At 36.6% G+C, this 27988-nt stretch overlaps 2 protein-coding genes across 4 annotated transcripts in view; one reads left to right on the top strand and one right to left on the bottom strand.

The window, feature by feature from the left end:
• tas1r2.1 (taste receptor, type 1, member 2, tandem duplicate 1) lies at positions 1-19965 on the bottom strand. 2 transcript variants are annotated; one of them, XM_073909826.1, is made up of 7 exons: positions 19864-19965; positions 11495-11603; positions 11101-11398; positions 10296-11027; positions 5209-5418; positions 3811-3931; positions 1-2452 (listed from the first exon to the last, which is right to left on the bottom strand). In XM_073909826.1, exons 3-7 carry the CDS (start codon positions 11368-11370, stop codon positions 1518-1520), a joined length of 2268 nt encoding a protein of 755 aa, XP_073765927.1. In that variant the 5' UTR covers positions 11371-11398; positions 11495-11603; positions 19864-19965; the 3' UTR covers positions 1-1517.
• The window catches only part of sult1st3 (sulfotransferase family 1, cytosolic sulfotransferase 3), a 22423-nt gene continuing 12100 nt past the window's right edge, over positions 17666-27988 (top strand). The window contains exons 1-3 of one of the 2 annotated variants that reach the window (XM_005172465.4): positions 17666-17946; positions 27075-27354; positions 27640-27778. In XM_005172465.4, coding sequence (XP_005172522.1) covers positions 27331-27354; positions 27640-27778 — 163 coding nt within the window. In that variant the 5' untranslated portion in view covers positions 17666-17946; positions 27075-27330. 2 annotated transcript variants of the gene reach the window in all.

Genomic DNA, 27988 nt, shown 5'->3' with positions numbered 1-27988 from the left:
ATACATCCTTTCCTGTCATTCAGTTGTGTAACACATTCCAAAAAAGTAGGTACAGGAGCCATTTAGGGCTAGTAATCAGGTAAATTGTTTAAATAATGATGTGATTTTAAACAATTGATTGTAATTATAAAGTTTGCCAAAAGAAAGCCCTATGTTAACAATGTCTAGAAGCGTGACTTCTCTGAGCTCAAAGACATGTATGAAGGACTATCATGACTTTATTTGCATACAGAAGGTGTGGTTTAAGACCTACCAATAGTTTGAGTGTAATTTTGAATAGATGTCTGAAAGTATGCATCAGGGTTCTTCTGTAGCTGGAATTTTATTATGTAAGATTTTGGACTGAAATAGCTGAAGAGAGTTCCATATATGGAATATTTCATGTTTTATCTGGTCCATTTAATTTCATTTGTAAATATACATCCTTTCCTGTCATTCAGCCGTGCAACACATTCCAAAAAAAGTTGCACTGCAAAAAATGCTTTTCTTACTTAGATTTTTTGTCTTGTTTCTAGTCCAAATATCTAACAATTCCTAAATCAAGAAGAATTTTCTAGACAAGCAAAACATACTGTCTTGTTTTGAGAAATAATATGCCAATATTAAGTGAGTTTTTCCGTAAAACAAGCAAAGTAATCTGCCAATGGGGTAAGCATAATAATCTTATGTCAAAAGAAAAAACAAGATTAATTTGCTTACCCCATTGGCAGATTATTTTGCTTGTTTTACGGAAAAACTCACTTAATATTGGCATATTATTTCTCAAAACAAGACAGTATGTTTTGCTTGTCTAGAAAATGCTTCTTAATATAAGAAATTTTAGATATTTAGACTAGAAATAAGTCAAAAAATCTAAGCAAGAAAAGCATTTTTTGCAGTGTGGTACAGGAGAAATTTAGGGCTAGTAATCAGCTATATTGTTTAAATAATGATGTAATTTGAAACAAGTGATGTCAACAGGTGATTGTAATTATGAAGTGTGCCAAAAGGAAGCCCTATGTTAACAATGTCTAAAAGCGTGACTTCACTGGGCTCTAAGCATCTGGGATGGACCATCATAACTTTATTTGCATACAAAAGGTGTGGTATAAGACCAACTAATAGTTTGAGTGTAATTTTGAATAGATGTCTGAAAGTATGCAGCAGGGTTCTTCTGTGGCTGGAATATCATTATGTAAGATTTTGGAATGAAACAGCTGAAAAGAATTCCATAAATATAATATTTTATGTTTTGTCTTGTCGATTTCATTTCATTTGTAAATATACATTATTTCCTGTCATTCAGACCTGCAAAACATTCCTAAAAAGTTGGTACAGGAGCCATTTAGGGCTAGTAATCAGCTATATTGTTTAAATAATGATGTGATTTGAAACAACTGATGTCAACAGGTGATTGTGATTAAGAAGTGTGCCAAAAGGAAGCCCTATGTTAACAATGTCTAAAAGCGTGATTTCTCGGGGCTCGGAGACATGTAGGATGGACTACAATGACTTTATTTGCATACAGAATGTTTGGTCTAAGACCTACTAATGGTTTGAGTGTAATTTTGAATAGATGTCTGAAAGTATGCAGCAGTGTTCTTCTGTGGCTGGAATATCATTATGTAAGATTTTGGAATGAAATAGCTGAAGAGGATTCCATAAATGCTAGATATCTGGGCCATTGCGTTCAGAAGCATAATGTATTTACTTTTGATTGAGAGGTATGCGGTGAAGTACACAATCCAGCTCAGATAGTACAGAATGAGACTGAAGGTTATTGATTTGGCCTCATTGTAATTTTTTGGCAGATCTCTTCCCATGTATGAAAACACGAGACACAGGAAACCGAGAAACCAGCTTATAAACAAAACTACAGTAAAAGTGATAGTGTTTACCATTTCACACATGAGAAGAGTTTGATCTTTAAAAGTCCACGAGTCAGCGATGGGTATATCAGGAGAGACAGTCGTCCATATCACACAAGAAATTAAGTGAATAAATGAAGAAAATGCAATAAATAGCCATTGGCCATTATGTTTAACCCATAGGCTGTGCAATCTAGGGAACTGAGCAGCCATTTTAAAAACGCAAATAATCTGAAAAGAACGAACAGTCAAACATGAAAGACAGACAGTGAAGAAAAAAGCAAATATGGCATTTCTCACGAGGCAATGTACAGATGACGGTTTTCCAAAGAAAAAGAACACACTTATGCTAGAAATAGTCAGGCAGAGCAACATTAGGAGACACATGCCTCCGCCAGCAGACCTCACCACGGGTGTGTTGAAATTGTAGGCGAAAAGGCCAAATATGCCAATAAGAAGAATAATAAGGAACGAGACAGAAATCATGACAGCAATTGAGGTGATTTCTGTAAACTCGAGGTAGACAACAGCTCGTGTCTTACATGCTGTACTGCCCTCATCAGACCAATCACTCACCGCACATGGAAAGCACGTATAGGGATCCTCTGAAAGCCAAAATTACACGTTAGTCCAATTTCACAAGGAAATGTAACAGGTTTACCTATTGTCAGAAAATTAGTATGAGTTCAATTAGTATGACGGACAGTTTATAAAAAGAAAAAAGACTTGCCTCCAAACCTCACTCTTACACCCAACGATCATTGGGGAGGAGCACATTGTACTAACAGATACAAATTAGTTTTGTACGAATTCATACATATCAGCTACTCAATCAAAAGGTCATTAATTGCAGTGAAATTGCATTGTTAAATGTTGAATAATGCTACTTTACCTAAAGCTACTGTAAAAAGTTCTGTGACTATTTTCCACTAGTTTGCTTTAGTCATTTTGCCTATGGGGGAAATTACTAGAAATAATACATGGCAGACATCCCTAGTTGAGAGAAATCATTCCCAGCGTGTGATGAGTGTCACGATTTGTAGGAGGTTGCGGGACTTATGCCACGTGAAATATTAAAGGGGGGTGGTGTAGGGGGCTACATATTTGAAGGTTTGGGGGGGGGGGGGGGGTTGTGGAGGTGTCTGACAGATTGCGCAAAACGTCTAAAGAGCAAGAAGGGATGCGGTGGGGAGGGGGAGGAGGCATCAAATTTGAGAACCGAGAGGGAGACTTGCCTCCAAACCTCACTCTTACACCCAGCAATCATTGGGGAAAAGCAAAATGTGCTTAAAGATACAAATTAGTTTGTACGAATTTATACATTTCAGCTACTAAATCAAAACAGTATAAATTGCAGTGAAATTCCATTGTTAAATGTTAACTAATGCTACTTTACCTAAAGCTACTGTAAAAGTTTTGTGACTGTTTTCCACTAGTTTGCTTTAGTCATTTTGCCTATGGGGGATAGTACATGGCAGACATAATACATGGCAGACATCCCTAGTTGAGAGAAGTAATTCCCGGGCGAGAGTGTCATGATTTGTGGGAGGTTGTGGGAGTTATTCAAATATTGGTTAGGAAATATTTAAGGAGGGTGGGGGTGTTAAGTATTTGAAGTGTGTGGGGTTGTGAAGGTATCTGAGGACCGGGAGGGAGAAGCGTGATTTCCGGGAGATTACAACAGATAAAAAATTGCAACATTAAGCAGCATAAGTTTTTTCTATGGCTAATAATCAATGGTAGTGAATGAGAACACAAGTCTTGAGCCAATAAGATTCTAATCTTATTGGCTCAAGCTAATAGCCAATAAGATTCACCTACTCTAACTAGAGGGTGAAGTAGTTTGTCAATTGCAACTGGATGCTTTTTCCCACCTCAAAGTTGTAAAACCACACTTCTCAAAAGCTGCCTAATGTAAGTTTGTGTGATAATAGAATGGGCTTAAGAAGCATTGTCTACTTACGTGAATAATCCACATAGCTGTTACGTGGGCATTTTTTACACGTAAAACAGCAACTATGAAAACCTTCAGGTTGCCTTGCGAATCCCGGTTTACACTCAACAGAGCAGTTTGAGAAAGGGATCTGGGAAAGGAATGGAAAAAATGTGTTAGTAAAGTTGCTGATTTTCCTAAGATTTTACACATTTCCCCAACCTAAGTTCAATGTTCTTAAATGATTAACAGCCTGATCACTAGATACAAAGCTACAAATATGAATTGCCAAAGTCCCTCTAACACAAAACATGCAATTCTTCCCTCAAGGAGCTAAAGAATGTTAACCACCGCCTCTACATCAAAGTAAATAATTTCTGTGCAAAACAATAGGCATGTAGAGATATTGAGGCAAATGTGTGCAAGGCATGTGAACTCACACTACCATTTAGATTATTAGCTCAAGATAAACACTCACTTTCCTTTGGCTTAGTTCCTGCTTAATTTGGGGTTGGCACAGCAGAATAAATCATAAATTACTCTGGCATACTGTATGTTTTATCAGTGTATGCACTTCCTGCCAAAAGCCAGTCCCAAGGGTGCACAAGAACTCATTTGCCCCGGTGCTGGGAAACACCCAAACACTCAAACCATCAACCTTCTTGCTGTAAGGCGACAGTGCTATCCACCGAGCCACCGTGCAACCCTCCAGACTAACACATGTACCAAAAAAAGTACTTTGTAATTATAGTTTTATATTATTAAGCTCAGTGGTTAGCACTGTCGCCTCACAGCAAAAAGGTTGCTGGTTCGAGTGCCAGCTGGCACAGTTGACATTTCGGTGTGGAGTTTGCATGTTCTCCCCGTGTTGGCGCGGGTTTCCTCCGGATGCTCTGGTTTCTCCCACAGACCAAAGACATGCACTTTAGGTGAATTGAATGAACTAAATTGGCCATAGTGTATGGGTGTGTGTGTGAATGTGAGAGTGCATGGGTGTTTTTCAGTACTGAGTTGCGGCTGGAAGAGCATCCGCTGCATAAAACATATGCAGGCAACCCCCTGATAAAAAAGGGACTAAACTTACTGGCAAATGCCCTTCCTGCCATAACCCAGCCCTGAGAGTGCACTCATGAACGGCCAGTGCTGGTAAACACCCACACTCTCGAACCAGTAACCATTTTGCTGTGGGGACAGTGCTAAAAAAATTGCTTTATAAATCAATACAATTGTATATAATTATATTACAATATATACGTTTTTTGCATTTTATGTGTTACCTAACAAAGACATGAATTGTTTTGCTAAATGGCTGTTACAGTCTATAATAAGAATTGTCTTTAATTAGGAGGAATATGTAAAACTGCTTCAATAAAGCTGTAATTTACAATACCAATGTTAGGATATAAAGATCATCAACATGATACTTACAGAATCGTTACGCCAAGGAAAGCGCGAGTTGTCAATGGTAAAAACAGTTTTTGGATATGTGTCATACGTGCCCACCATCTCAAACTGTGGGGAATTCTCATCTGTGTGCCAGAGTACAACAGCATAACTGATGGGTGGATCATAATTTTTATCATATTTCACTTGTCGTCCATTGAGTGGAAAATCCAGTTTTTTCATCTCTCCCAGAAGCTGTTGTGAAGCATTAATATCATTACTATTTCTTTTTGTTTAGTTTAAGTGTTTTTGTACATTTATATGGAGTTAACTTGTTAACAAAAGTTCGGCAGCGGGACCACACCTCACTTTGTCTCCTTAACCAATCACTTGAAACTTATTTAAAGGGCCATGAAACTCCTGTCTCCGCAGGGTGTTTTCACACCTCTAGTTTGAAAAAGGTCAGGATGGTGGGTAAGTCCAGCTTTGTTTAGATGAGAGTGTTCAACAGCAAAAGAAGGAAGGGTCTGCATGAAAAGGGGAGTTTCATTACGTGCGGCAACCCAAACACAGATGCAGGGGAGGTGGACAGCAGTTCGGAGAGCAGTTTTTACAGTGGATATGAGAGCTGTGTAAGAAAAAAAAATTGCAGGATTTCTCTCCACCAGAATCCCCTCAGTCACATTAACTGGTTAATGATAAGGTCCACTGCCATCTGTTTAAGGAGAAAGTGAAGATGCCCCTGACAAGGCGAAGATTGAAGTCTCGCAATGGTAGTTATTACTCCCAACTGTATTTGTTGATATAAACCATGGTGCCTTGAGCACTACACTGAAAAAGTGGACTGTTGAAATCTTAATTGTCTCTGTTGTAATCTAAGCATGCTACATCTGTTGTGAAAACATACGTCTGGCACCCCAGCTCACACCGCACTTTGGGTTCAAAGGACGGATGTAACTGTTGTGCAACCATTCCAAAAGACACCAAACAGTATTTTCGATTTATAATATTGTGATAATATTACTGTAAACTACTTAGTAACTTCACTAAGTAATGTCTTAAAAAACTGTAAGAGTAGAAAAATTTGCTATCCGAATATTGTAGTGATATTACTGAAAATTTTGTAACTAAAATCCTTTTGACTATGTATGTCTTCAAAAACTGAAAGAGTGATGCTGATAATACTAACTAACTTTGCCATCTGGAGAAACATAAACAACGAACACTAATCGCACATTTACCAAATATGTAGAGACAGGACAATCAACACGATCTGGAACAGCATTTTTTTTTTTAAAGAAGACAAACGGCAAATGCAGATTTTACCACAATTTTCCAGATTCAAAAAGTTCTGCGGTAAAAAATGTTCCTTAAAAACCTAATATTGTCACATTTTAGCAGACCACTGTAATCCAACTGCTTGGGTCCAACACAAGCTGTGCTCTCATTGCAGGGAAATGGAAACAAAAAGCTCTGTTGCTGCACAACAAAGTTCCCCTGGGACTCCAACAACAGGTGTAAGTCACAATCACGCCCCCACAAGAGCAAGCTACTGATTGGTTAACGTGTCTGGTGTGAACGCAGCATAATGGCCTGTTTCCACTGAGTGGTACAATTGAATTGAATTGAATTGGTACAGTATGGTATGGTATGCTTTTATGGCAGTTTCCACTTTTAAAAAGGTGTACCAAACCGTACCGTACCACTTTTTCGGCACTCTTTTGAAAGGGTACCAAAAGGTGGAGCTACACGCTCAGCTGAATGCTGATTGGTTACAGAGATGCGTCATGATCTCATGGAGCTAGACAGAATGAAAACAAAGAAACCACCATGTTCTAATACAGAGCCGAGACATTACATAGAAATTCTTTATTCTAGATTTGCTCCAACATTAGGCATGTTCAAATCAAGACTGAAAACACATCTGTTTAGCTGTGCCTTTACTGAATGAGCACTGTGCTGCGTCCGACAGATCCCACTATTATGTTTTACTTATCTTTTTCATTATCTTATAACTTATTTTAACACATTTTTTATTCGTTTTTTTTTTTATTCTTATTTTTATAATTTTCTTTTTATTATTAGTTTTCATTTTCTTACACTTGTCTCTTTTATTCTTGTTTATGTAAAGCACTTTGAATTGCCACTGTGTATGAAATGTGCTATATAAATAAACTTGCCTTGCCTTGCCTTTATGCAAATAATAACAAGCCATGGATGACCAGGGGCCTGTTTCAGAAAGGAGGTTAAGTGAAAACTCAGAGTATTTTAACCCTGAAATGAGAAAAACTCTGGGTTTTCGGTTTCAAAATGGCAGGTTTGCTAAACTCAAGAAATCAGGGTGTGTCAAGCCTGTTTCTGAAAGAAAGGTAACTTTAACTCAGAGTCAGTTACTGTGGTAACTTACTCTGTGAATCTAACCTGGTCCGGAGCAGGTTTTATTCTCTAAACTCTGAGTTTCTGTCGGTCTCCTCCCCTTTTTTAAAGATGAAGCGTATTTCTAGCATTAGTCTTACATTTCCACACACCTATTTTAGAGCTCATTTTGGAGATGCCCATAAAAACGATTGATGGAAACGTCACGATTCACATAACTTTTGAAAATATTTATAATAAAACATGTGCATAACTGAGTAGGTTAAACTTTTATTTGATAAGAAAAGATGCGCATAAACTACGAAGTGCACTTAACAAATTACAGTATGTACATTAAAAAAAAGTTTGTTAGAGATGATGATGAAAATGTGTGTAAATGGACAAACCAGCTGACTGAGCACACAGTAGAACATCTTAAATGTTGTTTTAGCCATTCTAAAATGCCTTAACTGTTTCAGTATTAGTGTATATTATTAATTACCTCCAAGCGTCTGGAGCGTGTCAAGATCGGCCGCGTCTGGCTTCAAACGCCCCCACGTGTTCATTGTGTCTTCTGAGGCGCAAGTATTAAATAAAAAATCATTAACGCAGCTTGTTCTACCGCAGTAAATTCTGTTTTTACTCTTGATATTTGGCGCAAGTTAATCAGGAAGTGACGATTGTGTTCTCTTTGACTCGATAAAAACGCTGCTTTATTCGCATCTTTTAGGCATTATTCCAGTTTTGCACAAATTTATGTAAGCCTGTATTTTGATGGAAACATAGCTATTGCCTACATTTTTGTCACACACAGAACAAAGTCACGTACAAGGCGTGTCCTTTTTTCCATAAATATTTAGCTTAACCTTCGACATGCACTGTTACTAGATTAAAGGGATTATTATTCTGTCTAAAAATTATTTTTAGCACTGCTTAGGTTCTTAATGTTATATCAACCTCTATCACTTGATCAATAAAAAGGCAGACACACAAGTGCACTGTTAAATCTATTAAAACTAATAAACGTGTATAAAAGTTTAGAAAAAAGTATAAACGTCACACAATTATATTACTTATTTTATTATACTTAAATGTTTAAATAATTTAAATAAAAAATTACGCATTAACTTGAGCAGCTGTTTTCCCAGGCTAACTGTCTCTGTTTCACTGATGGTTGCTTCTTTTTAAATATATACACTCATATTTGCTAAAACTTTGCATGAGCAGATCAAGTTCAGCTGGGGAAAGAAATGATGATCTCTTTTTTTAAGATGTTGCCATGGTCACTCATAATATCTGCGCTCCATTGATAATGTCTTTTTATAGTCACGGTGTGCGCGCTTAACTCTGAGTTGGTCTACTCAAAGTTGATTGACCCAACTCAGATCAGCTATTCTGAAACTGAAAACTCAGAGTTTTTAATCTCTCGGTAAATCAACTCAGAGTTCAAGTTTAAACTCCGAGTTGTTTGAACCTCCTTACTGAAACAGGCCCCAGGGCTCAAACAAACCTCGTCGTTGTCTTGATGAACAGCCACAAAGCCAAGAAGAACAAAATCTGCCGTGTCCTGTTGTTGTTTTACGAGGCCATCTAAAAGTGAAGGCAGTTTTTGCTTTCTCTAGGGAGCTCGCGATTGCGTCTTTATTTGATATAACAAACTTCTTGAGCTGATTATAATAACGTGTGCGTGAATATTGAAGTGACTCCTTCATCTGACCCATTCAGAAGAGAAAAGGACAAACGCGAGAGTGAAGCGGAAAAAAAAAGGAGAAGCCCAGCAAAACGGGAGCAAATTGTTTCAGCAACCGAAATCATGAACAAACTGCCATGTTTATCATCGCCTTTAGACTAATATGAATTCGGAATAACAGAATTGCTCTCTAACAGAGGCTACATGTGCCGGTGAAGATAAGACAGAGATGAGAGGTTTGCTCTGACTGTAGGCTATATGTTGCGGGTTGTTTTTGAACTCAAATAAGGACTAAATGTATGCTGTGTGTAGTTTATCTGTAATTAGTAACATATCAGAGACTGTAAGGGTCTGTGTGTGTTCATATATGTTGCATGTATGTATTTATATTATATAATTGCAGACGTTACAGTCATTGATCTGCAGTTATAATCAAATCATGTTCATAAAAAATTTAGTAAACATTTATACACAAGTATTTATATGTTTAAAGCATCTGTTTTGTGAAAAGTGCTTCTCATATGATATTTGAATGACCTGTACGGCTTTACTGTAGACATTTATTCGAGCGAGAATGACGTCGACTTAAACTTTCTGTCATACACCACGTCCACCAAAAGGGTACCCTTGGTAGTGGAAACGCAAGCCTGATAAAGGTGACCCATACCGAACCATACCATACTGTACCACTCAGTGAAAACGAGCCATAATTGAGCCAGTCAGCACTCTCTGCGCCAAGTTTGCATGTTCTCCCCATGTCCGCATGGGTTTTGAAGCTAGGTTGAATCGAGAGGTCCTAATCACTCTACCAAAATATTACAGAGACTGTACCCCTGCGCATCATTGTTGTATGCCCGATCAACCTCCCTACTTGTTCACTATTTATCCTCTTACTTCTGCTCCCTTCAGCCCACTGTACCCTTACAACCCGTTTTTATCACTACATCCCTACAATAAAGTCTAGCTCAAAGTGTGGCGTGGTCCATGCTGTTGAATAAAGGATATAAACAATAATGGAATTACAATGTACATACGTGTTTAAATCATTCATAAATGCTATTTATTTGATAAAACTGAACGCACTTACCATATATGGCTCAAATGGTGTATTTTTCGGGCAGCCTTTTGTGTCACATTGCAAAACTTTATGTAACGCATGAGCTATGGTATACATGGCAGCATAGATAGCGAAGGAGAATGAGGGATTCTCGTTAATAATGTCTTCTGCTGTCAACGATGGGCAGTAATCACAATTCTGATTACATGTATTTGTCTGGAATTTACTGGCATTAACATTAGCCGTCCCCATATCTTTAAGGATGAATTCATTAAATCCAGGTAATGTCAACAATCGGTCTGTAATGCCAATGACTGTTCCGATTTTCTCAACTCCTGGCTCCCTTGGAAGCTGTTGATTCATAGACCAGGTTTCACTCGCAATCCATACTTTGTCTCGGATGTTGTCCGCTATGGCAGTATTGATTATGTTGACTGCATATTGTGGCACAGCAAACACCACAATGACATTGATGTTAAGCATATCAATCTTTTTAAGTGTCTGACTGTAGTTTGCATCAAGGTTTAGACGTTCTTGATAGGCCACACAAATGCCAGTGTTGTTTATGTAGGTGTTAAACAGATTCAGTCCATCTGTACTATAAGCATCTTTGCTACCAAGAAAGGCGACCCAGTTCCATCCAAACCACCGTATCATGTGGATAATCATATTTATCATGTCTTTGTTGCTGGGCACTGTTCTTACAAAAGAGGGATACTGAAGTTTATTGCTTAACACAGAGCTTGAAGCTCCATAATTCACCTTTGAAAGAAGAAAACACTGTAAAAATTATTTATTTAGCATTTTGTATATATGTAAATTGTACAAGATTTACCAATGGTATAAGGTCCATTGTGATCAGTGGTGCTATTGAAATAGTCCGTGTGCTTCCATATGGCCCTGTTAAAGCGATCACATCAGATTGATAGTTGATGCGTTTTACTTTAGGTTTAATGGATCCATTTTTTGAGATGAAACTTAAAAGTGAACCGAAATTCCTAGTATTTGAACAATGGTCAAACAATTCATAGCCCAGGGAAACATTGGGCAGAAGAGTGCTGGAATTATTAATCTCTTCAACGGCAAACCTCATTACTTGCAACATCTGAAAGCCAGATGGTGAGGCAGTGTACCTTTAAAACATCAGTGAGAAGATTAATACATTACATTTTCAGCATAGCTATGTGAAGTTCTGGTAGTAAAAACTTTGACAAAAGGTCTTTGCTTACCTAAAGCATTCAGTAGTCTCTGGCGTAAAAACGGGGGTCACTTGGTCGATTTCATGTAAGGGAAAAAGACCACCCAATAAGAAATCTCCTTCCAAGCTGAAGTCTGATGCTAAGGAACAAAAATTGAAAAATAAACTATTAATAAATCCCAAAAGGAAAATGTAATTGCTATCAAGAAGCATGGCAACTTGCTGTTGGTGTTCTTAAAACAGGGCTGATTGTTGCTTGTTTTGTTGTTGTTGTCTCAGAATTTGGACTCATATACTACTCTTCATTTGCTTAAACATTTGCATTTGCTTAAACCACTATATTTAATAATACACATGGCCATTTCCATATCTAAACTCATAAATCATATGTCAATCAGTTATTAAATAGAGCATTACACCACAAGTGTCTTCTCTGCCATGAATTTACAAATGAAATTAGGCTCTTGTGAAACAAACTGTATCCATCTCAACTAACAGCAGAGGTTTCCTAAAGCTGCTCAGAAGGAAAAAAATGTGTATCTTATGGTGTTTTGAGTACAAATTTAATAAATTTATACAGTAGGTGGGTTAAACCATGGCTGCAGCCAGTGATCAACAAGATTAGCTGAGTCCAGGCGAAGTTGAAAACGGTGCAGTCAAGCTGGACACTTCGGGGCTCAACAGTGTTGCCAGATTGGAAATGTCAATGTATCGTACCAGAACCTCAAAATTATCGCATTTTTGGTACAAATTGGACTGCAACATAGTGCTGGTATGCTTGAAAGCAGTGCACACTCCCAAATATTTAACACACGCTGAGGTGTGCACGTGTAACAGAGGCCAGCTAGTGTGTGCTTTGCAGGTAAACCTCACTCCTCTGACCTCTAAAGGTGCTCTAGCGACAGACGCTGGAGGCCATAGTCTTCAGCCTCCTTGTTAGAGCAACCGACTTCCATGCGGAAGGATACCAGCTCGTAGCGGGTTGGGTGGCGTAGAACTGGTGGGGTTACACACGAGCCCATTCACAGTATTTGTAATGAGCTGATTTTGTGGCTTTGTTTTAATGAGATTAACTTTGGGGAAAAAACACGTCCACATTACACATTTGAATGGGGAAAATGAGAACATCAAGGGCAAACTCCCTGTCCTTCTCACCTTCCTATTCAGCACTATTTTTTTTTAACTTTATCACTGAAACGATCGACCTCAACCTGAAAACTTCTGACCTAAGCACGGCCGAGCACGGCAGAAATGTTAACTTATGTGAGAGAGCCATTCTCTACATTGATTGGCTGAGAAGATGTGACGTAAGATGACATAGAAAACGTGCCCAACTCCACACAGACAGTAGACAAAAGATGCTGCTAGATCAAAAGTATAAAAGCCCTATGATTACAATGAAATTCTGTTTAAATTCCTTAAAATTTGAAATTATTGTACATTGTAGGATTTTTTTTTTATTATTGACAGAAGGCGAAATTATCGTACAAATATGATAATTATCGTACGTCTGGCAACGCTGGGGCTCAAAGTTGAGGCATTCATGATGACCAATCACATGGCGTCATCATCATTTATAACAACAAAAGATTTACAGTACAAATAAAACAGAATACAGTCTCTACAAACTATTGTTCATTTTTAAACAACAACTAAATTATGAATTAAATATATAACAAACGCATGAAAGAAACAAGGAGAAACGAGAGGGTAATATAAACATACAAAAGATTAGGCCTATTAAATACAAAGCAATAAGCACAAATTCTAGGAGTTTGAACATCACTCTTTAGGCTAATACTTCTTGTTTGAATATGCTAAAAGGGGTTTACATTTATAGATATAAAACTTTCCAAAATATATTAGTCTAAAACACAAAACAAGGTGTTTTGATTAAGTCTTAAACAATGATCAAGATTATTTTGGAAAATGAAAGCTTTTTTTTTTCTTCTTTTTAAAAAAAACACTTTTCTCCAAAAAGATTGAAGAAAAGGACATTCCTAAAATAAGTGAGCTACACTTTAAGTAGAAATTTAACAGAAAGAGCTAGATATATTAACGTCACTTTTAAAATTTGCGCACAAATGGCTTGACAGAAAATAAAATATTTTATAATCATATACAGATTAAAATGAAAAAAACGTATGAGTGTGGATCACCGTGAAACCATCAGCAGACATTTTTTTTTCTGTCAAGGATTATTTAGCACCATAAAAATGTTGTGTGGACGTTATGGTTGTGAATCAAATAAGAAAACTCACTGGACACATTAGCAAATTACAGCAGGATTATAATGACAAGTTAATGTTAGGTAAAGAATATGTTCCCTGTTTATGCAAGTGTACGTGTATCATTTTAGCCTTCATCCTATCATGTATAAAAGTACAGTTGTGGTGGGATGTTCAGCCATGCTCATCATGACTGAATAGATGTTTCATGTTGTTCTTTATGTAAATTTTCACAGCTTCTGACCAGCCACCACATGAGGTCAAATGTCAGTCTGTAAACTTTAAGTCCACCAGAACAGATTGATTACACTATTCTAAATGAAGCTGCGGTCACATTAGACTTTGAGCATGACATATTCTGTCGTGCGGCGATGCGTAAAGGGGCAGGATTAAACAAGCTTATTAGACATATTAAAAGTGGGAGGAAAAGCCCAGTGTGACCGCAGCTTAAGGAAATGTGGGGACAGCCAGTATTTGCCCACCATATGAATATGGTAATTGGTTGTTTAAGGCCATCCTTAAAGGGGTAGATGACCCAAAAATGATAGTTTGCTCAGTATTTATATTCCCCTTAAGTGGTTCAAACTTTTTTTGGATTTTATTGTTAAACACAATAGAAGATATTTTTGGAGAAATCTAAAATTCCAATGTACATTTTTCAGGCTTTTTATTTTTAATAAATTTGCAACAGTTTAAAAAAAAAATCTTTGTTCACATTGTCACTATGGGATATTGTGTGTAGAACTTTGAGAAAATAAATTAATTTAATCCATTTTGGAGTAAGGCTGTAATATAAAAAAATGTGGAAAAAGTGAAGCGCTATGAATACTTTCTGGATGCACTGTATACAGCATCTAAATGTACAATACCAGACATATTGGCGATGTATTAATTAATTTATTCATATACCTTTGGCTTTATTTTTCAGGGGTCGCCACAGTGGAATGAACCACCAACTTATCCAGCATATGTTTTACACAGCGGATGCCCTTCCAGCTGCAACCCAGTACTGGGAAATTGGTCATTTACATGTAGTGTAACATCATTTAACAAGTACATATATAACATTGACTTTTGTCTGCAATTGGACCCAAAATGAGTGCTGCAGAAACGACAAAAAACACAGAAAAACAATTTAAACGTCATCATATGACTATTTGCATTTTAAACTCTGTTCAAAACATGAATGACTTACTATAATTGTTTTTTTTTATAAAGTTATGTATAAATAATGGCTATTTCATGTTTTCAAAACTACTCCAAGTAAATATCAACAGCTCCTTTGTTACTATTTTGAAATACAGTATTTATATCAACAAGATATAAATTTTGTCCTTAAATGAACTCTAATTAAACACTAATTTGATAATTATGACAAAAACAAATTATTTGTGCATAGCCTATTCATTTATTACCAATAATTAAAATAGCTTTATTACTTTATACTTATTAAAAATCTTGTGACCTTAATCAGGAAGGTTATTCTTGTATATTTTACATTTACATGAAATTTGTTTAACCCAGATCCTCAAATTTAAATGCTTTTGCATATTCTATTTTGACAATAATCTAGTCACTCATCAAGTGTCACATTACACTGTCATTGTCATTTACTGTCATTAGAAGTGCCTGGAGGGCCATTGTCCTGCAGATTTTAGCTCCAACCCTAATTAAACACACCTGAACAAGCTAATCAAGGTCTGCGACCTGCGAAACTTGACGCATGACCTTGCGTTTCCAGTCTGACGCATTTGCTTGCGCATGAATGGAAGTCTATGGGGAGAAAAGTCCAGTGTGCACGCAGCTTTACTAGGTATACTTTAAACACCCAGGCAGGTGTGTTGAGGCAAGTTGGAGCTAAACCTTGCAGGGCACCAGACCTCAAGAAACGAGATTGGTGACCCCTGTTGTACAGTATTAGATCATAGATAGAATGAATGCAAATGCATAGCTGACAAATAACATTAAGATTTTAGAATGTGTCTGAATGAAAATAGTCAAATGCTGTATATCATAACATCATAACTTGTAAGTTTGTTATTGTAAAACAAATTTTAAATGGAAAATTTTTTATATACAAACAAGTCATTGTAAAACTGTAAAGCATACTATGTCGGAATAGTATAATGATTTCTGTCCGTTTTCTATAGCTGTGTCTCATTTCAGAGGCTGCATCCTCCGAAGGTACACACACTGGCGTCGCAAGTCGGCGGCGCCCAGCTACGACTTAGGACATTTTTCATATTTCTGCCGTGCCACAGAGCCACATCTGATTAGTTTTTATTTTAAATACCATGAGAATATGTGCATCCTGTGTGATACTTTCATGCGCTTAGCGGTGAGCGGCTCATCCGATGTCTGACGCTCTCTACACATTCATGTTCATGGTATTTTTCCTTGCACAAAATTCTAATACTACAGTCAACTATCTGGTTTCCAGCATTCTTAAAAATGTGTTCTATTTTGTACAACAGAAGAACAAAAAAAAGCTTGAAGGTCAGTAAATTAATTACACTTTTAGGGTAAAGTGATGGGTCGTTCTTGAACGATTCGTTCATTTTGAACGAATCTTCAATATGACTCGGGAACTACGAGTCCTCTCATGGAGTGATTCGGTCATTTGCGCGTGCGCACATTTGTGCAAGTGGTATCATTCATTTCAAGTCTTTTGAGTCATACATCGCGAAAAGGCAGAGGCCAATCATATGCGTTTAGAGCCAGAAAAATAATTGATCCGTTTATCTCTGCAGTCCTCTATCGGGTTTGAGTCATTCGTTCCTCACGGGCCAGTCATGCGTTTAGAGCCCGAAAAAGAATTGAACCGTTCATCTCTCGAGTCCTCGGGTTTGAGTCATTCTTTCACATGATGAACGAACGACTCAAGAACCAGAAGACTGGAAAGGTGAACTAATTATCATGGCTATCAATTATCAAGATTATATGCGACTGTCAGTGTAACGTGATCGAACCACTGACATTTGAAGACATGAAGAGGTGAGCAGAGCAAAGAGACAACAATACCTTCATAGACAGAAGAGCAAACATTGAATTATTATTTTCTCCTTATTATAGTATTCTATTTATGACTTATTTGTCGTGCAGTCAACCTTTTGGGCTAGTTGTAGATGTGTTTGGAAGCAATTCGTAACATTTTAATAATATTTTGGCAAACTGAACCAAATGAACGAAATGACTCGAAAAAAGATTCGCTCATCTCGATGAACAAGACTCAAAGATCCGAGTCAGTAAAATGATCCGAACTTCCCATCACTAGTAAAGTGAGCTAAGTTTATTTTTGATCAATTTTATTTTCCATATTTTAATAGACTTTTTAAGAGCTCTAATGTTTCAAAATAGGTTGAGACATTTTAAAATAGAAAGTCAGCTTTAAGATGTAAATAGTTGATTAATTTAATTTTGTGGTGATATAGTGGTTATATATATCCTATTGAGGATGCTGTAGTGATCAATAATATTACTGAAAACCAATGAAATATAAATATTTATATAAAAAAGCAGGGAGCTAAGAAGAGAGCATTTAATGCTGTGTGCCAATGTAGTCAAGTAGTAACAATGATAGTAAAATTAATTGGCAAATTTACACACTGATGTAAATACTGCTCCAAACAGACCTCTGACATGTTATGTAATTTTGAGTAAATTAATAACGAATCAGATAGTGTATCTGGACAAAGTCTCCCTTCGTACATTTAGTTCTACTGCGCATAGTGAAGTATTAACTATGTGAAGTATTGTGTATGACTCAAAGTATGATTCAAAGTTCTTTTTTAAAACCAGCTAAGCTCTCATTACTTATAATATATAAGAAATTAAAGCTTATCAATTTGATCACATTGTGGAGTCAATGATGGCATAAAGTCCAGTGAATCACAAGTATTAAGATACTAATAATTTTAGTAGTCTGTAAGTACAATGAAATAATGACAAGACCCCTAAAGCGAATGCCTTCATTTGTCATTTTGGTAGCTAGTTAATCCTGTTGACCGATGTCGGTTTTCAGAGGACTATATTCATAAAATCCTGGAACATGCTGTGGGTGTTTACCCGGCCATACTGTGTGATGCAATATTTCAAGCGGGCACTAGTGTCCATCTGCCCCCTCACTATTTAAATGAGGTTAAAGGCACTGCAGATATCCAATTTTTAGAAGACAGTGGCACTTAAAGATCTTTTCACACAGGACACAAACTGCTCTTTCTTAAGGCCTTCAAGCTCTTCTCCCTCCTTCTCTCAGGTAACTTGCTAGATTTAAGCTGGGTACAGTTATATGTTTTATTATTTCATACATCACTTTTGTTACTAGTTAACCATAAAACATTAATAATATGTTAATAAACCAATGAAATTACAATGGGGTATATGCCGAGCTGTTTTTCCCATACTGATAAACTTCCGGTGACTTGTTATTGTGAATTTTTTTCCAGTTTACACGGCTCCTTTTACAGGATCGATGTTGTAATGTCGTTAAAATACATTCAGTTAAATAAACTTTGGCATTCATTTAGTTGCTTAAGCGTAAAACGAGACAAAAAGCCGTTCACTCGCACACGCCCGTCAGAATCGGCTGGCTAGCGCAGAAGCTCCATTAAATATACTGAGGTAAAATAAATGCTCATATTATAAAGACTTGGGGGGGGGGATCGCTGATTTTTAAAGAAAACAAACCTTAAATGCGCCGGTTTTTGCATTGGCATACAATTCGCAGGAAGCACTTAACCCAGGTTACTGGCAAATTAAAAGTCCTATTAGCATGCTTCGGCATATACTCTATTACTGTCTGTGAATTACTTTTAGTGGTTTTCTAACTGTGTTTATTTCTATTATTGGTATAAGTGGCAGAAAGCGGTAATAGACCAAAAATGTTCTGTTTTTCAACAAAAATGATAATTTTTTTATATTTTGGCAGTCAAATACATCTCAAAACCCCTGTAGATAAATCTCCAGTGGTTTTCATATTTAACTGAACTGAATTATTCTGTGACTAACTAGAACTACACTGGCATTTTACCACTCTCACTGCTGACTGCTTGATTTTTAATGGTCCACAATGATGGAATGTTCTTATCTGACTTTGTGTCAAAGCTGCTTTACAAGATGACCAGGCAAACACTCAATCTACATTGTATAAAGTGCTAAAAATAAAGCACTTTAATAAATAAATAAATAAAAACAAAGGTGACTTGACACACAGTTACCATAGTTGCAAATATATTTTTCATTATAATTACCTGTGTATGTGTGTGTGTGTGTTTATGTGTGTGTGTGTGTGTGTGTGTGTGTGTGCATATATTATAGGTGGGCATAGATAAATTTTTTTTAATCTATATAAATCTCACTGTAATCTTGAGATTAATCTAGATTAAAAAGGCAATCATTTGATTTCTGCCGAAGGCATTCAGAATATGTGTGCTACCTAAGTAGTGACTAATGACTAAAAGTAGGTCTTTGAGAAGGGGTTTCGGTAACGCTTTCTTTTACAACCCGCAAAGTACCGCGTAAGTACAGTGAAATTACAGTGTACTTTTCTGTACGTACTGTGTAAGTATAATGAACGTATGTGTAGGTATGAGGGAACAAACCGTAATGCTTGGGTAAAAAGGGGGTAACAACCAGATGTTCATCACGAAAATGACCGCGTAAGTACAGTGAAATAACGGTGTACTTTTCTGTACCTATAGTGTAAGTATAAATAACGTTTACGTAAGTATAAGGGAACAAACTGTAATGCTCGGGTAATAAGGGGATAACAACCAGATATTTAGCATAAAAGGTACCGCGTAAGTACAGTGAAATAACATTGTACTTTTCTTTAAATTGCAAAAGAACAAACCATAATGTTTGCGTAAAAGGGGAGTAACAATAAGATATCCATCACGCAAAGAAGTATATTAAGTTTACGATGTACATTTCTTCAAGTATTGTATACATATAAAGAATTATGCAAGGATGGTGACAACCTATTGCTATCTGCAAATGTACTGTATATGCACCTGCGTGAGTACATTAGTACTCTTATTCAGTGCTTGGGTTTTATATGGGGTGTTTAATGAATAAAAGGTTTACAACCTGTGAAATTATGAACCCTTATTGTATACTGTATGTATTTTAAATCTGCAATTCAATATAAAATATATTTCCATACACTACTTACCTTATGTTTACTCGTCGATCTCACCAAAGCCATCAATGTCTCCATAACTCACTATCAACAAATAACTTTGCATGACATAGGCCTACCGTCAGGGTTCAATGCAGATTAAAACAGGCTCGCATCTTTACTGCTGTTGCACAGGGGGGCTAACTGTTGCATTTCAGTAAATGTATAGCTGATGCTTTATAGAAAAATCTAGTAATTTGGTCTTCAATCAATAAAAACTGCTGCTGTAGTTTACTCTGTTCTTAGTGTTCAAGTATACACTAGTATGTTAAAGTTCAGCTTCTTCCCTCTTTGTTCCCTGTAGTTAAAGGGTAAATACAGTATTTGTTCCCTCCTTGTTCCCTGTACTTACAGGGTAAATACCACATTTGAGGGTTGTAAATTAAAGTGAAGCTTTGTTCCTCTCTTGTTACCTCCTTGTTCCCTGTACTTACAGGGTAAATACCACATTTGAGGGTTGTAAATTAAAGTGAAGCTTTGTTCCTCTCTTGTTACCTCCTTGTTCCCTGTACTTACAGGGTAAATACCACATTTGAGGGTTGTAAATTAAAGTGAAGATTTGTTCCTCTCTTGTTACCTCCTTGTTCCCTGTACTTACAGGGTAAATACCACATTTGAGGGTTGTAAATTAAAGTGAAGCTTTGTTCCTCTCTTGTTACCTCCTTGTTACCTGTACTTACAGGGTAAATACCACATTTGAGGGTTGTAAATTAAAGTGAAGCTTTGTTCCTCTCTTGTTACCTGTAGTTAAAGGGTAAATACCACATTTGTTCCCCCCTTGTTCCCTTTAGTTTACAATGTAAAATCTTGAAGGCAGTGAAATAAATATACAAACACACAATATATTTCTTCTTTACTTTGTAACCTTTATTTTAATAAATAAGCATTTTAAAAGACTTTATATTAATCAAACATTGTCTTGTCTATCATTGCCTATACTCATTCATTTTCTCTTCGGCTTTGTCCTTTTGTTAATCTGGGGTCGCCACAGTGGAATAAACCACCATCTTATCCAGCATATGTTTTACGCAGTGGATGCCCTTCCAGCTGCAACCCATCTCTGGGAAACATCCATACACACTCACTCACACGCATTCACTACGGACAATTTTGTCTACCCAATTCACCTGTACCGCATGTCTTTGGACTGTGAGGGAAACCGGAGCACCCGGAGGAAACCCACGCGAACGCAGGGAGAACTCCATGCAGAAACCTTCTTGATGTGAGGAAACAGCACTACCTACTGTGCCACCGTGTTGCCACCCAGCTGCAACCCATCACTGGGAAACATCCATACATACTCATTCACACACATACACTACGGACAATTTTACCTTACCCAATGTCACCACATATTTTTGGACTTGTGGGAGCACCCGGAGGAAACCCACGCTAACATGGGGAGAACATGCAAACTCCACACAGAAATGCCAACTGACCCAGCCGAGGCTCGAACCAGCGACCTTCTTGTTGTGAGGCGATTGTGCTACCCACTGCGCCTGCCTATACTCAAACAGCAAAATAACACATTATTTCCTTCCCCCTTTTTTTCTGGCATCTCTTGCTTGGCTTTCTCTTCTGCTCTTCTCAGCTTCCACTGAGGACTCTGATGGTGAGTGGCTGATGAAATCCCATGGGTCTTGCTGCTCTGCATTTATATAAAATATATAAACAGACAGAAAGGCTTTTAGTAAGCTATAGACATGTTTATTTTCCTGTTTAATGTGTGTGTAGTGGTTGTCCAACAATTTCACACACTAAACATTTACAGATACCATACAGACACTATACATTACTATCAAACAAAAGTACTATCATCAGATCATATGGGAGATTGTGATCATTTATAGTGATAATAATTAAAGCGCAGAGGGGAAAAGGCTTAAATATATGTGCAGGCAGTATAGACTTTGAAGTAAAGATTATTTGCAGTTCAGTGTACATATTTAAATTCTGTGTCACTCATTAAATGGTAAGTAAATGTAACGTTTGGGTTAACTACCCCTAAGGTTAGTTTTTGATTAAAGTACATGTCTTAACCCATCATTAGTCCTAAATAAAGTGAAAGATAACATAATATGGTTGATGTACTGTTATGGACCCTTTTTACATTTCAGCACAGTGAATGGGAAAGTACAACACATTTTTTACAATCTTCTTTGCTCAAATAAAATGAAAACTTTACGATGGTGTTGTCTCGACAATTAGAAAAATAAAAATATAACGTTAGTGTGAAACTGATAACGCCAGCAAGAAGAGAGAATAACTTCTAATTTACTCATGACCATAGACACTGTTTGAAACACCTCGCACATGTAATCATATTATATAATGCATACGTAGATACAAATAAATGTTATTTTATAAAAAAAAAATCATATAAAAAACTCAAGGATTTTAGATCCTGATGATCGTTAAACGCGTCATAACAGTGTTGTGAAAAGGGTGTAATTGTTAAAAATAGGTACAAACATCAGATATAAACAAAAACCTAAACAAACACTTCTATGTACATAACGTCATAAAAATACTTGTTTTATTTACCTCGCGCTGCCGTCCTTGTACTGCCGTGAACAGGAAATTCTGGGAATGGAGGACGGAGAGTTGAATCGATTCGTCTTCAACAAACCGATCAGTGTGACATCAAAACATCGCGAGAACAACAGACAGCTCCGTGTGCATTTGAATCCATCTCGCGATATTGTATCACTTCAGGTACGCGCCTACTGATTCGTTGATTCAAACGAGTTGTGAATCAAGAAGCCTCTAAAGATCCGAATCAAACTGCAGCAGCACGCCACGAGGTTTTGCTCAGACTTTTGGGACGTTTGGAATTGCTCCGTCTTGTCACCATGTAACACATGTGAGTAAATCGTTGTCAGTAAATAAGGCTATTGTTACGATTAGAAATTGTGCATTAACCAGATTATATTTATTTTGTTTCATTTGTTTTTAGCGTAACATTAACGTTAGTTCATGGCCGAATCTAAACGGCCAGCAGCGAATATTTACCAATGTTTACTGTCGTTTACTTTGCACATCTTAGAAATGTTGCCAAAGTTCCTATGGATTTAGTTTCTTCATGTCATTCCAGAAAGACTGGATGATGAGCAGGTCAGATCTCTGTGGCTGTTGTCATACTGACTGTGCAGACGATTTTCTCCCTTTATACGTTAATTACAGCAAAGTTAATGACAAAATTAATGTTTGGAAATGTAAATTGATATTTTCTGTAGCATGCCAGTTTGATATATCAATACCCCCCCCCCCCCCCCCCCAATTACTAGTAACGTTTGACTAGGACTTTAGCACAGTAGCCTACTATTTAAGCCTTTTCCCCTCTGCGCTTTAATTATTATCACTATAAATGATCACAATCTCCCATATGATCTGATGATAGTACTTTTGTTTGATAGTAATGTATAGTGTCTGTATGGTATCTGTAAATGTTTAGTGTGTGAAATTGTTGGACAACCACTACACACACATTAAACAGGAAAATAAACATGTCTATAGCTTACTAAAAGCCTTTCTGTCTGTTTATATATTTTATATAAATGCAGAGCAGCAAGACCCATGGGATTTCATCAGCCACTCACCATCAGAGTCCTCAGTGGAAGCTGAGAAGAGCAGAAGAGAAAGCCAAGCAAGAGATGCCAGAAAAAAAGGGGGAAGGAAATAATGTGTTATTTTGCTGTTTGAGTATAGGCAGGCGCAGTGGGTAGCACAATCGCCTCACAACAAGAAGGTCGCTGGTTCGAGCCTCGGCTGGGTCAGTTGGCATTTCTGTGTGGAGTTTGCATGTTCTCCCCATGTTAGCGTGGGTTTCCTCCGGGTGCTCCCACAAGTCCAAAAATATGTGGTGACATTGGGTAAGGTAAAATTGTCCGTAGTGTATGTGTGTGAATGAGTATGTATGGATGTTTCCCAGTGATGGGTTGCAGCTGGGTGGCAACACGGTGGCACAGTAGGTAGTGCTGTTTCCTCACATCAAGAAGGTTTCTGCATGGAGTTCTCCCTGCGTTCGCGTGGGTTTCCTCCGGGTGCTCCGGTTTCCCTCACAGTCCAAAGACATGCGGTACAGGTGAATTGGGTAGACAAAATTGTCCGTAGTGAATGCGTGTGAGTGAGTGTGTATGGATGTTTCCCAGAGATGGGTTGCAGCTGGAAGGGCATCCACTGCGTAAAACATATGCTGGATAAGATGGTGGTTTATTCCACTGTGGCGACCCCAGATTAACAAAAGGACAAAGCCGAAGAGAAAATGAATGAGTATAGGCAATGATAGACAAGACAATGTTTGATTAATATAAAGTCTTTTAAAATGCTTATTTATTAAAATAAAGGTTACAAAGTAAAGAAGAAATATATTGTGTGTTTGTATATTTATTTCACTGCCTTCAAGATTTTACATTGTAAACTAAAGGGAACAAGGGGGGAACAAATGTGGTATTTACCCTTTAACTACAGGTAACAAGAGAGGAACAAAGCTTCACTTTAATTTACAACCCTCAAATGTGGTATTTACCCTGTAAGTACAGGTAACAAGGAGGTAACAAGAGAGGAACAAAGCTTCACTTTAATTTACAACCCTCAAATGTGGTATTTACCCTGTAAGTACAGGGAACAAGGAGGTAACAAGAGAGGAACAAATCTTCACTTTAATTTACAACCCTCAAATGTGGTATTTACCCTGTAAGTACAGGGAACAAGGAGGTAACAAGAGAGGAACAAAGCTTCACTTTAATTTACAACCCTCAAATGTGGTATTTACCCTGTAAGTACAGGGAACAAGGAGGTAACAAGAGAGGAACAAAGCTTCACTTTAATTTACAACCCTCAAATGTGGTATTTACCCTGTAAGTACAGGGAACAAGGAGGGAACAAATACTGTATTTACCCTTTAACTACAGGGAACAAAGAGGGAAGAAGCTGAACTTTAACATACTAGTGTATACTTGAACACTAAGAACAGAGTAAACTACAGCAGCAGTTTTTATTGATTGAAGACCAAATTACTAGATTTTTCTATAAAGCATCAGCTATACATTTACTGAAATGCAACAGTTAGCCCCCCTGTGCAACAGCAGTAAAGATGCGAGCCTGTTTTAATCTGCATTGAACCCTGACGGTAGGCCTATGTCATGCAAAGTTATTTGTTGATAGTGAGTTATGGAGACATTGATGGCTTTGGTGAGATCGACGAGTAAACATAAGGTAAGTAGTGTATGGAAATATATTTTATATTGAATTGCAGATTTAAAATACATACAGTATACAATAAGGGTTCATAATTTCACAGGTTGTAAACCTTTTATTCATTAAACACCCCATATAAAACCCAAGCACTGAATAAGAGTACTAATGTACTCACGCAGGTGCATATACAGTACATTTGCAGATAGCAATAGGTTGTCACCATCCTTGCATAATTCTTTATATGTATACAATACTTGAAGAAATGTACATCGTAAACAATATACTTCTTTGCGTGATGGATATCTTATTGTTACTCCCCTTTTACGCAAACATTATGGTTTGTTCTTTTGCAATTTAAAGAAAAGTACAATGTTATTTCACTGTACTTACGCGGTACCTTTTATGCTAAATATCTGGTTGTTATCCCCTTATTACCCGAGCATTACAGTTTGTTCCCTTATACTTACGTAAACGTTATTTATACTTACACTATAGGTACAGAAAAGTACACCGTTATTTCACTGTACTTACGCGGTCATTTTCGTGATGAACATCTGGTTGTTACCCCCTTTTTACCCAAGCATTACGGTTTGTTCCCTCATACCTACACATACGTTCATTATACTTACACAGTACGTACAGAAAAGTACACTGTAATTTCACTGTACTTACGTGGTACTTTGCGGGTTGTAAAAGAAAGCGTTACCGGGGTTTCTCAAGCCAGGTGGTGCATTAGACCAGGGGCTCATCTCCTGTTTCCAAAATGCATCACAAACTGCTTGAGAAACTGTTACTATGATAATGAAAATAAATGATGTTTAATACGATGGAATTGGAAATGGAATGGAATTAAGACGTGGAGTTTGCATATATTAGTGGCATTATTGAAGTAAACACCGCAATTAAACTATTACCGTCATGTAGGACTTTGCCATATTTTCCGACAAGATCTACACATGTAGCTGTCAGTAAAGGACCGCACACACGCGCAAACACACAGCGCAAAATGCGGAAGTTTTTTTTTTGCTTTTCATTTGGCGTGTGTTATTAAATTCCATAACACTCTCACCAGTCCTTACTTCTTATTTGCGTCTAATACTCTAGTTTATCACTGGGGCATGATTGAAAAGTTAATGAGTTAAAGTAGAACTGCCGAACTGCAGTTAAAGTCAGGCATCCTGCTCATTTGATTCAGAAGGGCACTTTTTTTGTCAGACGACTCACCGGTCAGGTATACATCCGGGCTAAAATATCAAGGTGAAAGTCATCATAGCTTGCATAGAATGGACCCAGCTCCCAACCCAACTTTGAGAATCGATTCACAGCAATATTTTTTTCAATCAATAGAGTCTCGCGTTAACGCAGCATGTTAACACCGATAATGGCGTTTTATATATATATATATATATATATATATATATATATATATATATATATATATATATATATATATATATATATATATATATATATAYACACACACACACACACACACACACACACACACACACACACACACACACACACATATATATATATATATATATATATATATATATATATATATATATATATATATATATATATAAACATAAACACACACATATATATATATATATATTTAAACATAAACACACACATATATATATATATATATATATATATATATATATATATATATATATAAACATAAACACACACATATATATATATATATATATATATATTTAAACAAACACACACACACACATATATATATATATATATATATATATATATATATATATATATATATATATATATATATATATATATATATATATATATATATATATATATATATATATAAAATCTCAAGCAGCATAGACTAGGGCCTTTAATTCAATTATTGTATGAAATAATTGATTTCAGCTGAAATTACTGTGATGTATTTGTGATGTAAACACTGTATTTGTGCATGTCTTACTTTTATAACAAACCTCTAAATGCTGTTGTTTTTTTTCCAGCAATTCCTGGCATGTTACTTTGCTCAAATGCAACTAACTCAAATGCAGGAGCTTGACGATTTGTTTGCCATGTGAATTGGCCCTAATTTGCACACTAAAGATAAGATAAGCTTTGATTTGTAGACATCAGCATTGCATGACAGCTCGGAATGTAATTAAACACGTAAGAGAGAAGAAAAGGTGTGCAAAAGAGAGCTGGAAGCAAAAAGGATTAAGGATTAAAACTGGTTGAAAGAAGAAATAACTTTTCCTCATAATGGAAATCTCCGACTTTTCCTCAGTGAGTATATCTTTTACCTTTTTAGTATACAATAATAATAAATGAACAATATAACAAGTCGCAGTAGGACTATATAATTGCACAATATATCATACATTTATTTTTGCCAGTATTCAACCTTTTATTAAATATATTTCTCTTATTATTGTGTACTTTATTTACTTATATCGAATATTAATCTGCTTAAGTGTTCACATTGACAGTCATGTCCAATGATGATTTTTTTAAATGTCTATTGAGTGCAGTGAACCTGTAGCATTTACCTGAAACTATTCAATTTTACAGATGAAACTGAATAGCCGGCCTGAGCTGATTGATTTTGAGGGCATTTCTATGATTCACTACTTCACTGACAACTGGGAAAAAGTAAAGAATTTTCAAGCAAGACCTGATGACATTCTAATTGCCACTTACCCAAAAGCTGGTGAGGGCACCTTAAAGACATTTTACAGCTTTAAAATATAGCCTGTATGTGATGTGACAACCTATTTTACCCTTAAAGGGCATATATTTTACCCCTTTTTCAGGATGTAATATAAGTCTTTGGTGTCTCCAGAATGTGTCTGTAAAAGTTCAGCTCAAAATACCAATCAGATTATTTATTATTTAAGGAGTTTACACTTAGCTAATGATT

Source organism: Danio rerio, chromosome 8 (genome assembly GCF_049306965.1).
Source record: "Danio rerio strain Tuebingen ecotype United States chromosome 8, GRCz12tu, whole genome shotgun sequence".
NCBI classification, from domain to species: domain Eukaryota; kingdom Metazoa; phylum Chordata; class Actinopteri; order Cypriniformes; family Danionidae; genus Danio; species Danio rerio.
Note: the sequence above shows the minus strand (reverse complement) of the source record. Positions and strands in the feature narration are given on the sequence as shown.

Excerpts from the sequence above, each read along its gene's own strand:
- tas1r2.1 (XM_073909826.1), bottom strand. The coding sequence starts at position 11,370 with ATGTTGCAAGTAATGAGGTTTGCCGTTGAAGAGATTAATAATTCCAGC. Across the intron at positions 11,028-11,100 it reads CAATGGACCTTATACCATTG|GTGAATTATGGAGCTTCAAG; the intron begins GTAAATCTTGTA and ends CTTCTTTCAAAG. Across the intron at positions 2,453-3,810 it reads CAGCTATGTGGATTATTCAC|AGGATCCCTATACGTGCTTT; the intron begins GTAAGTAGACAA and ends TTTGGCTTTCAG.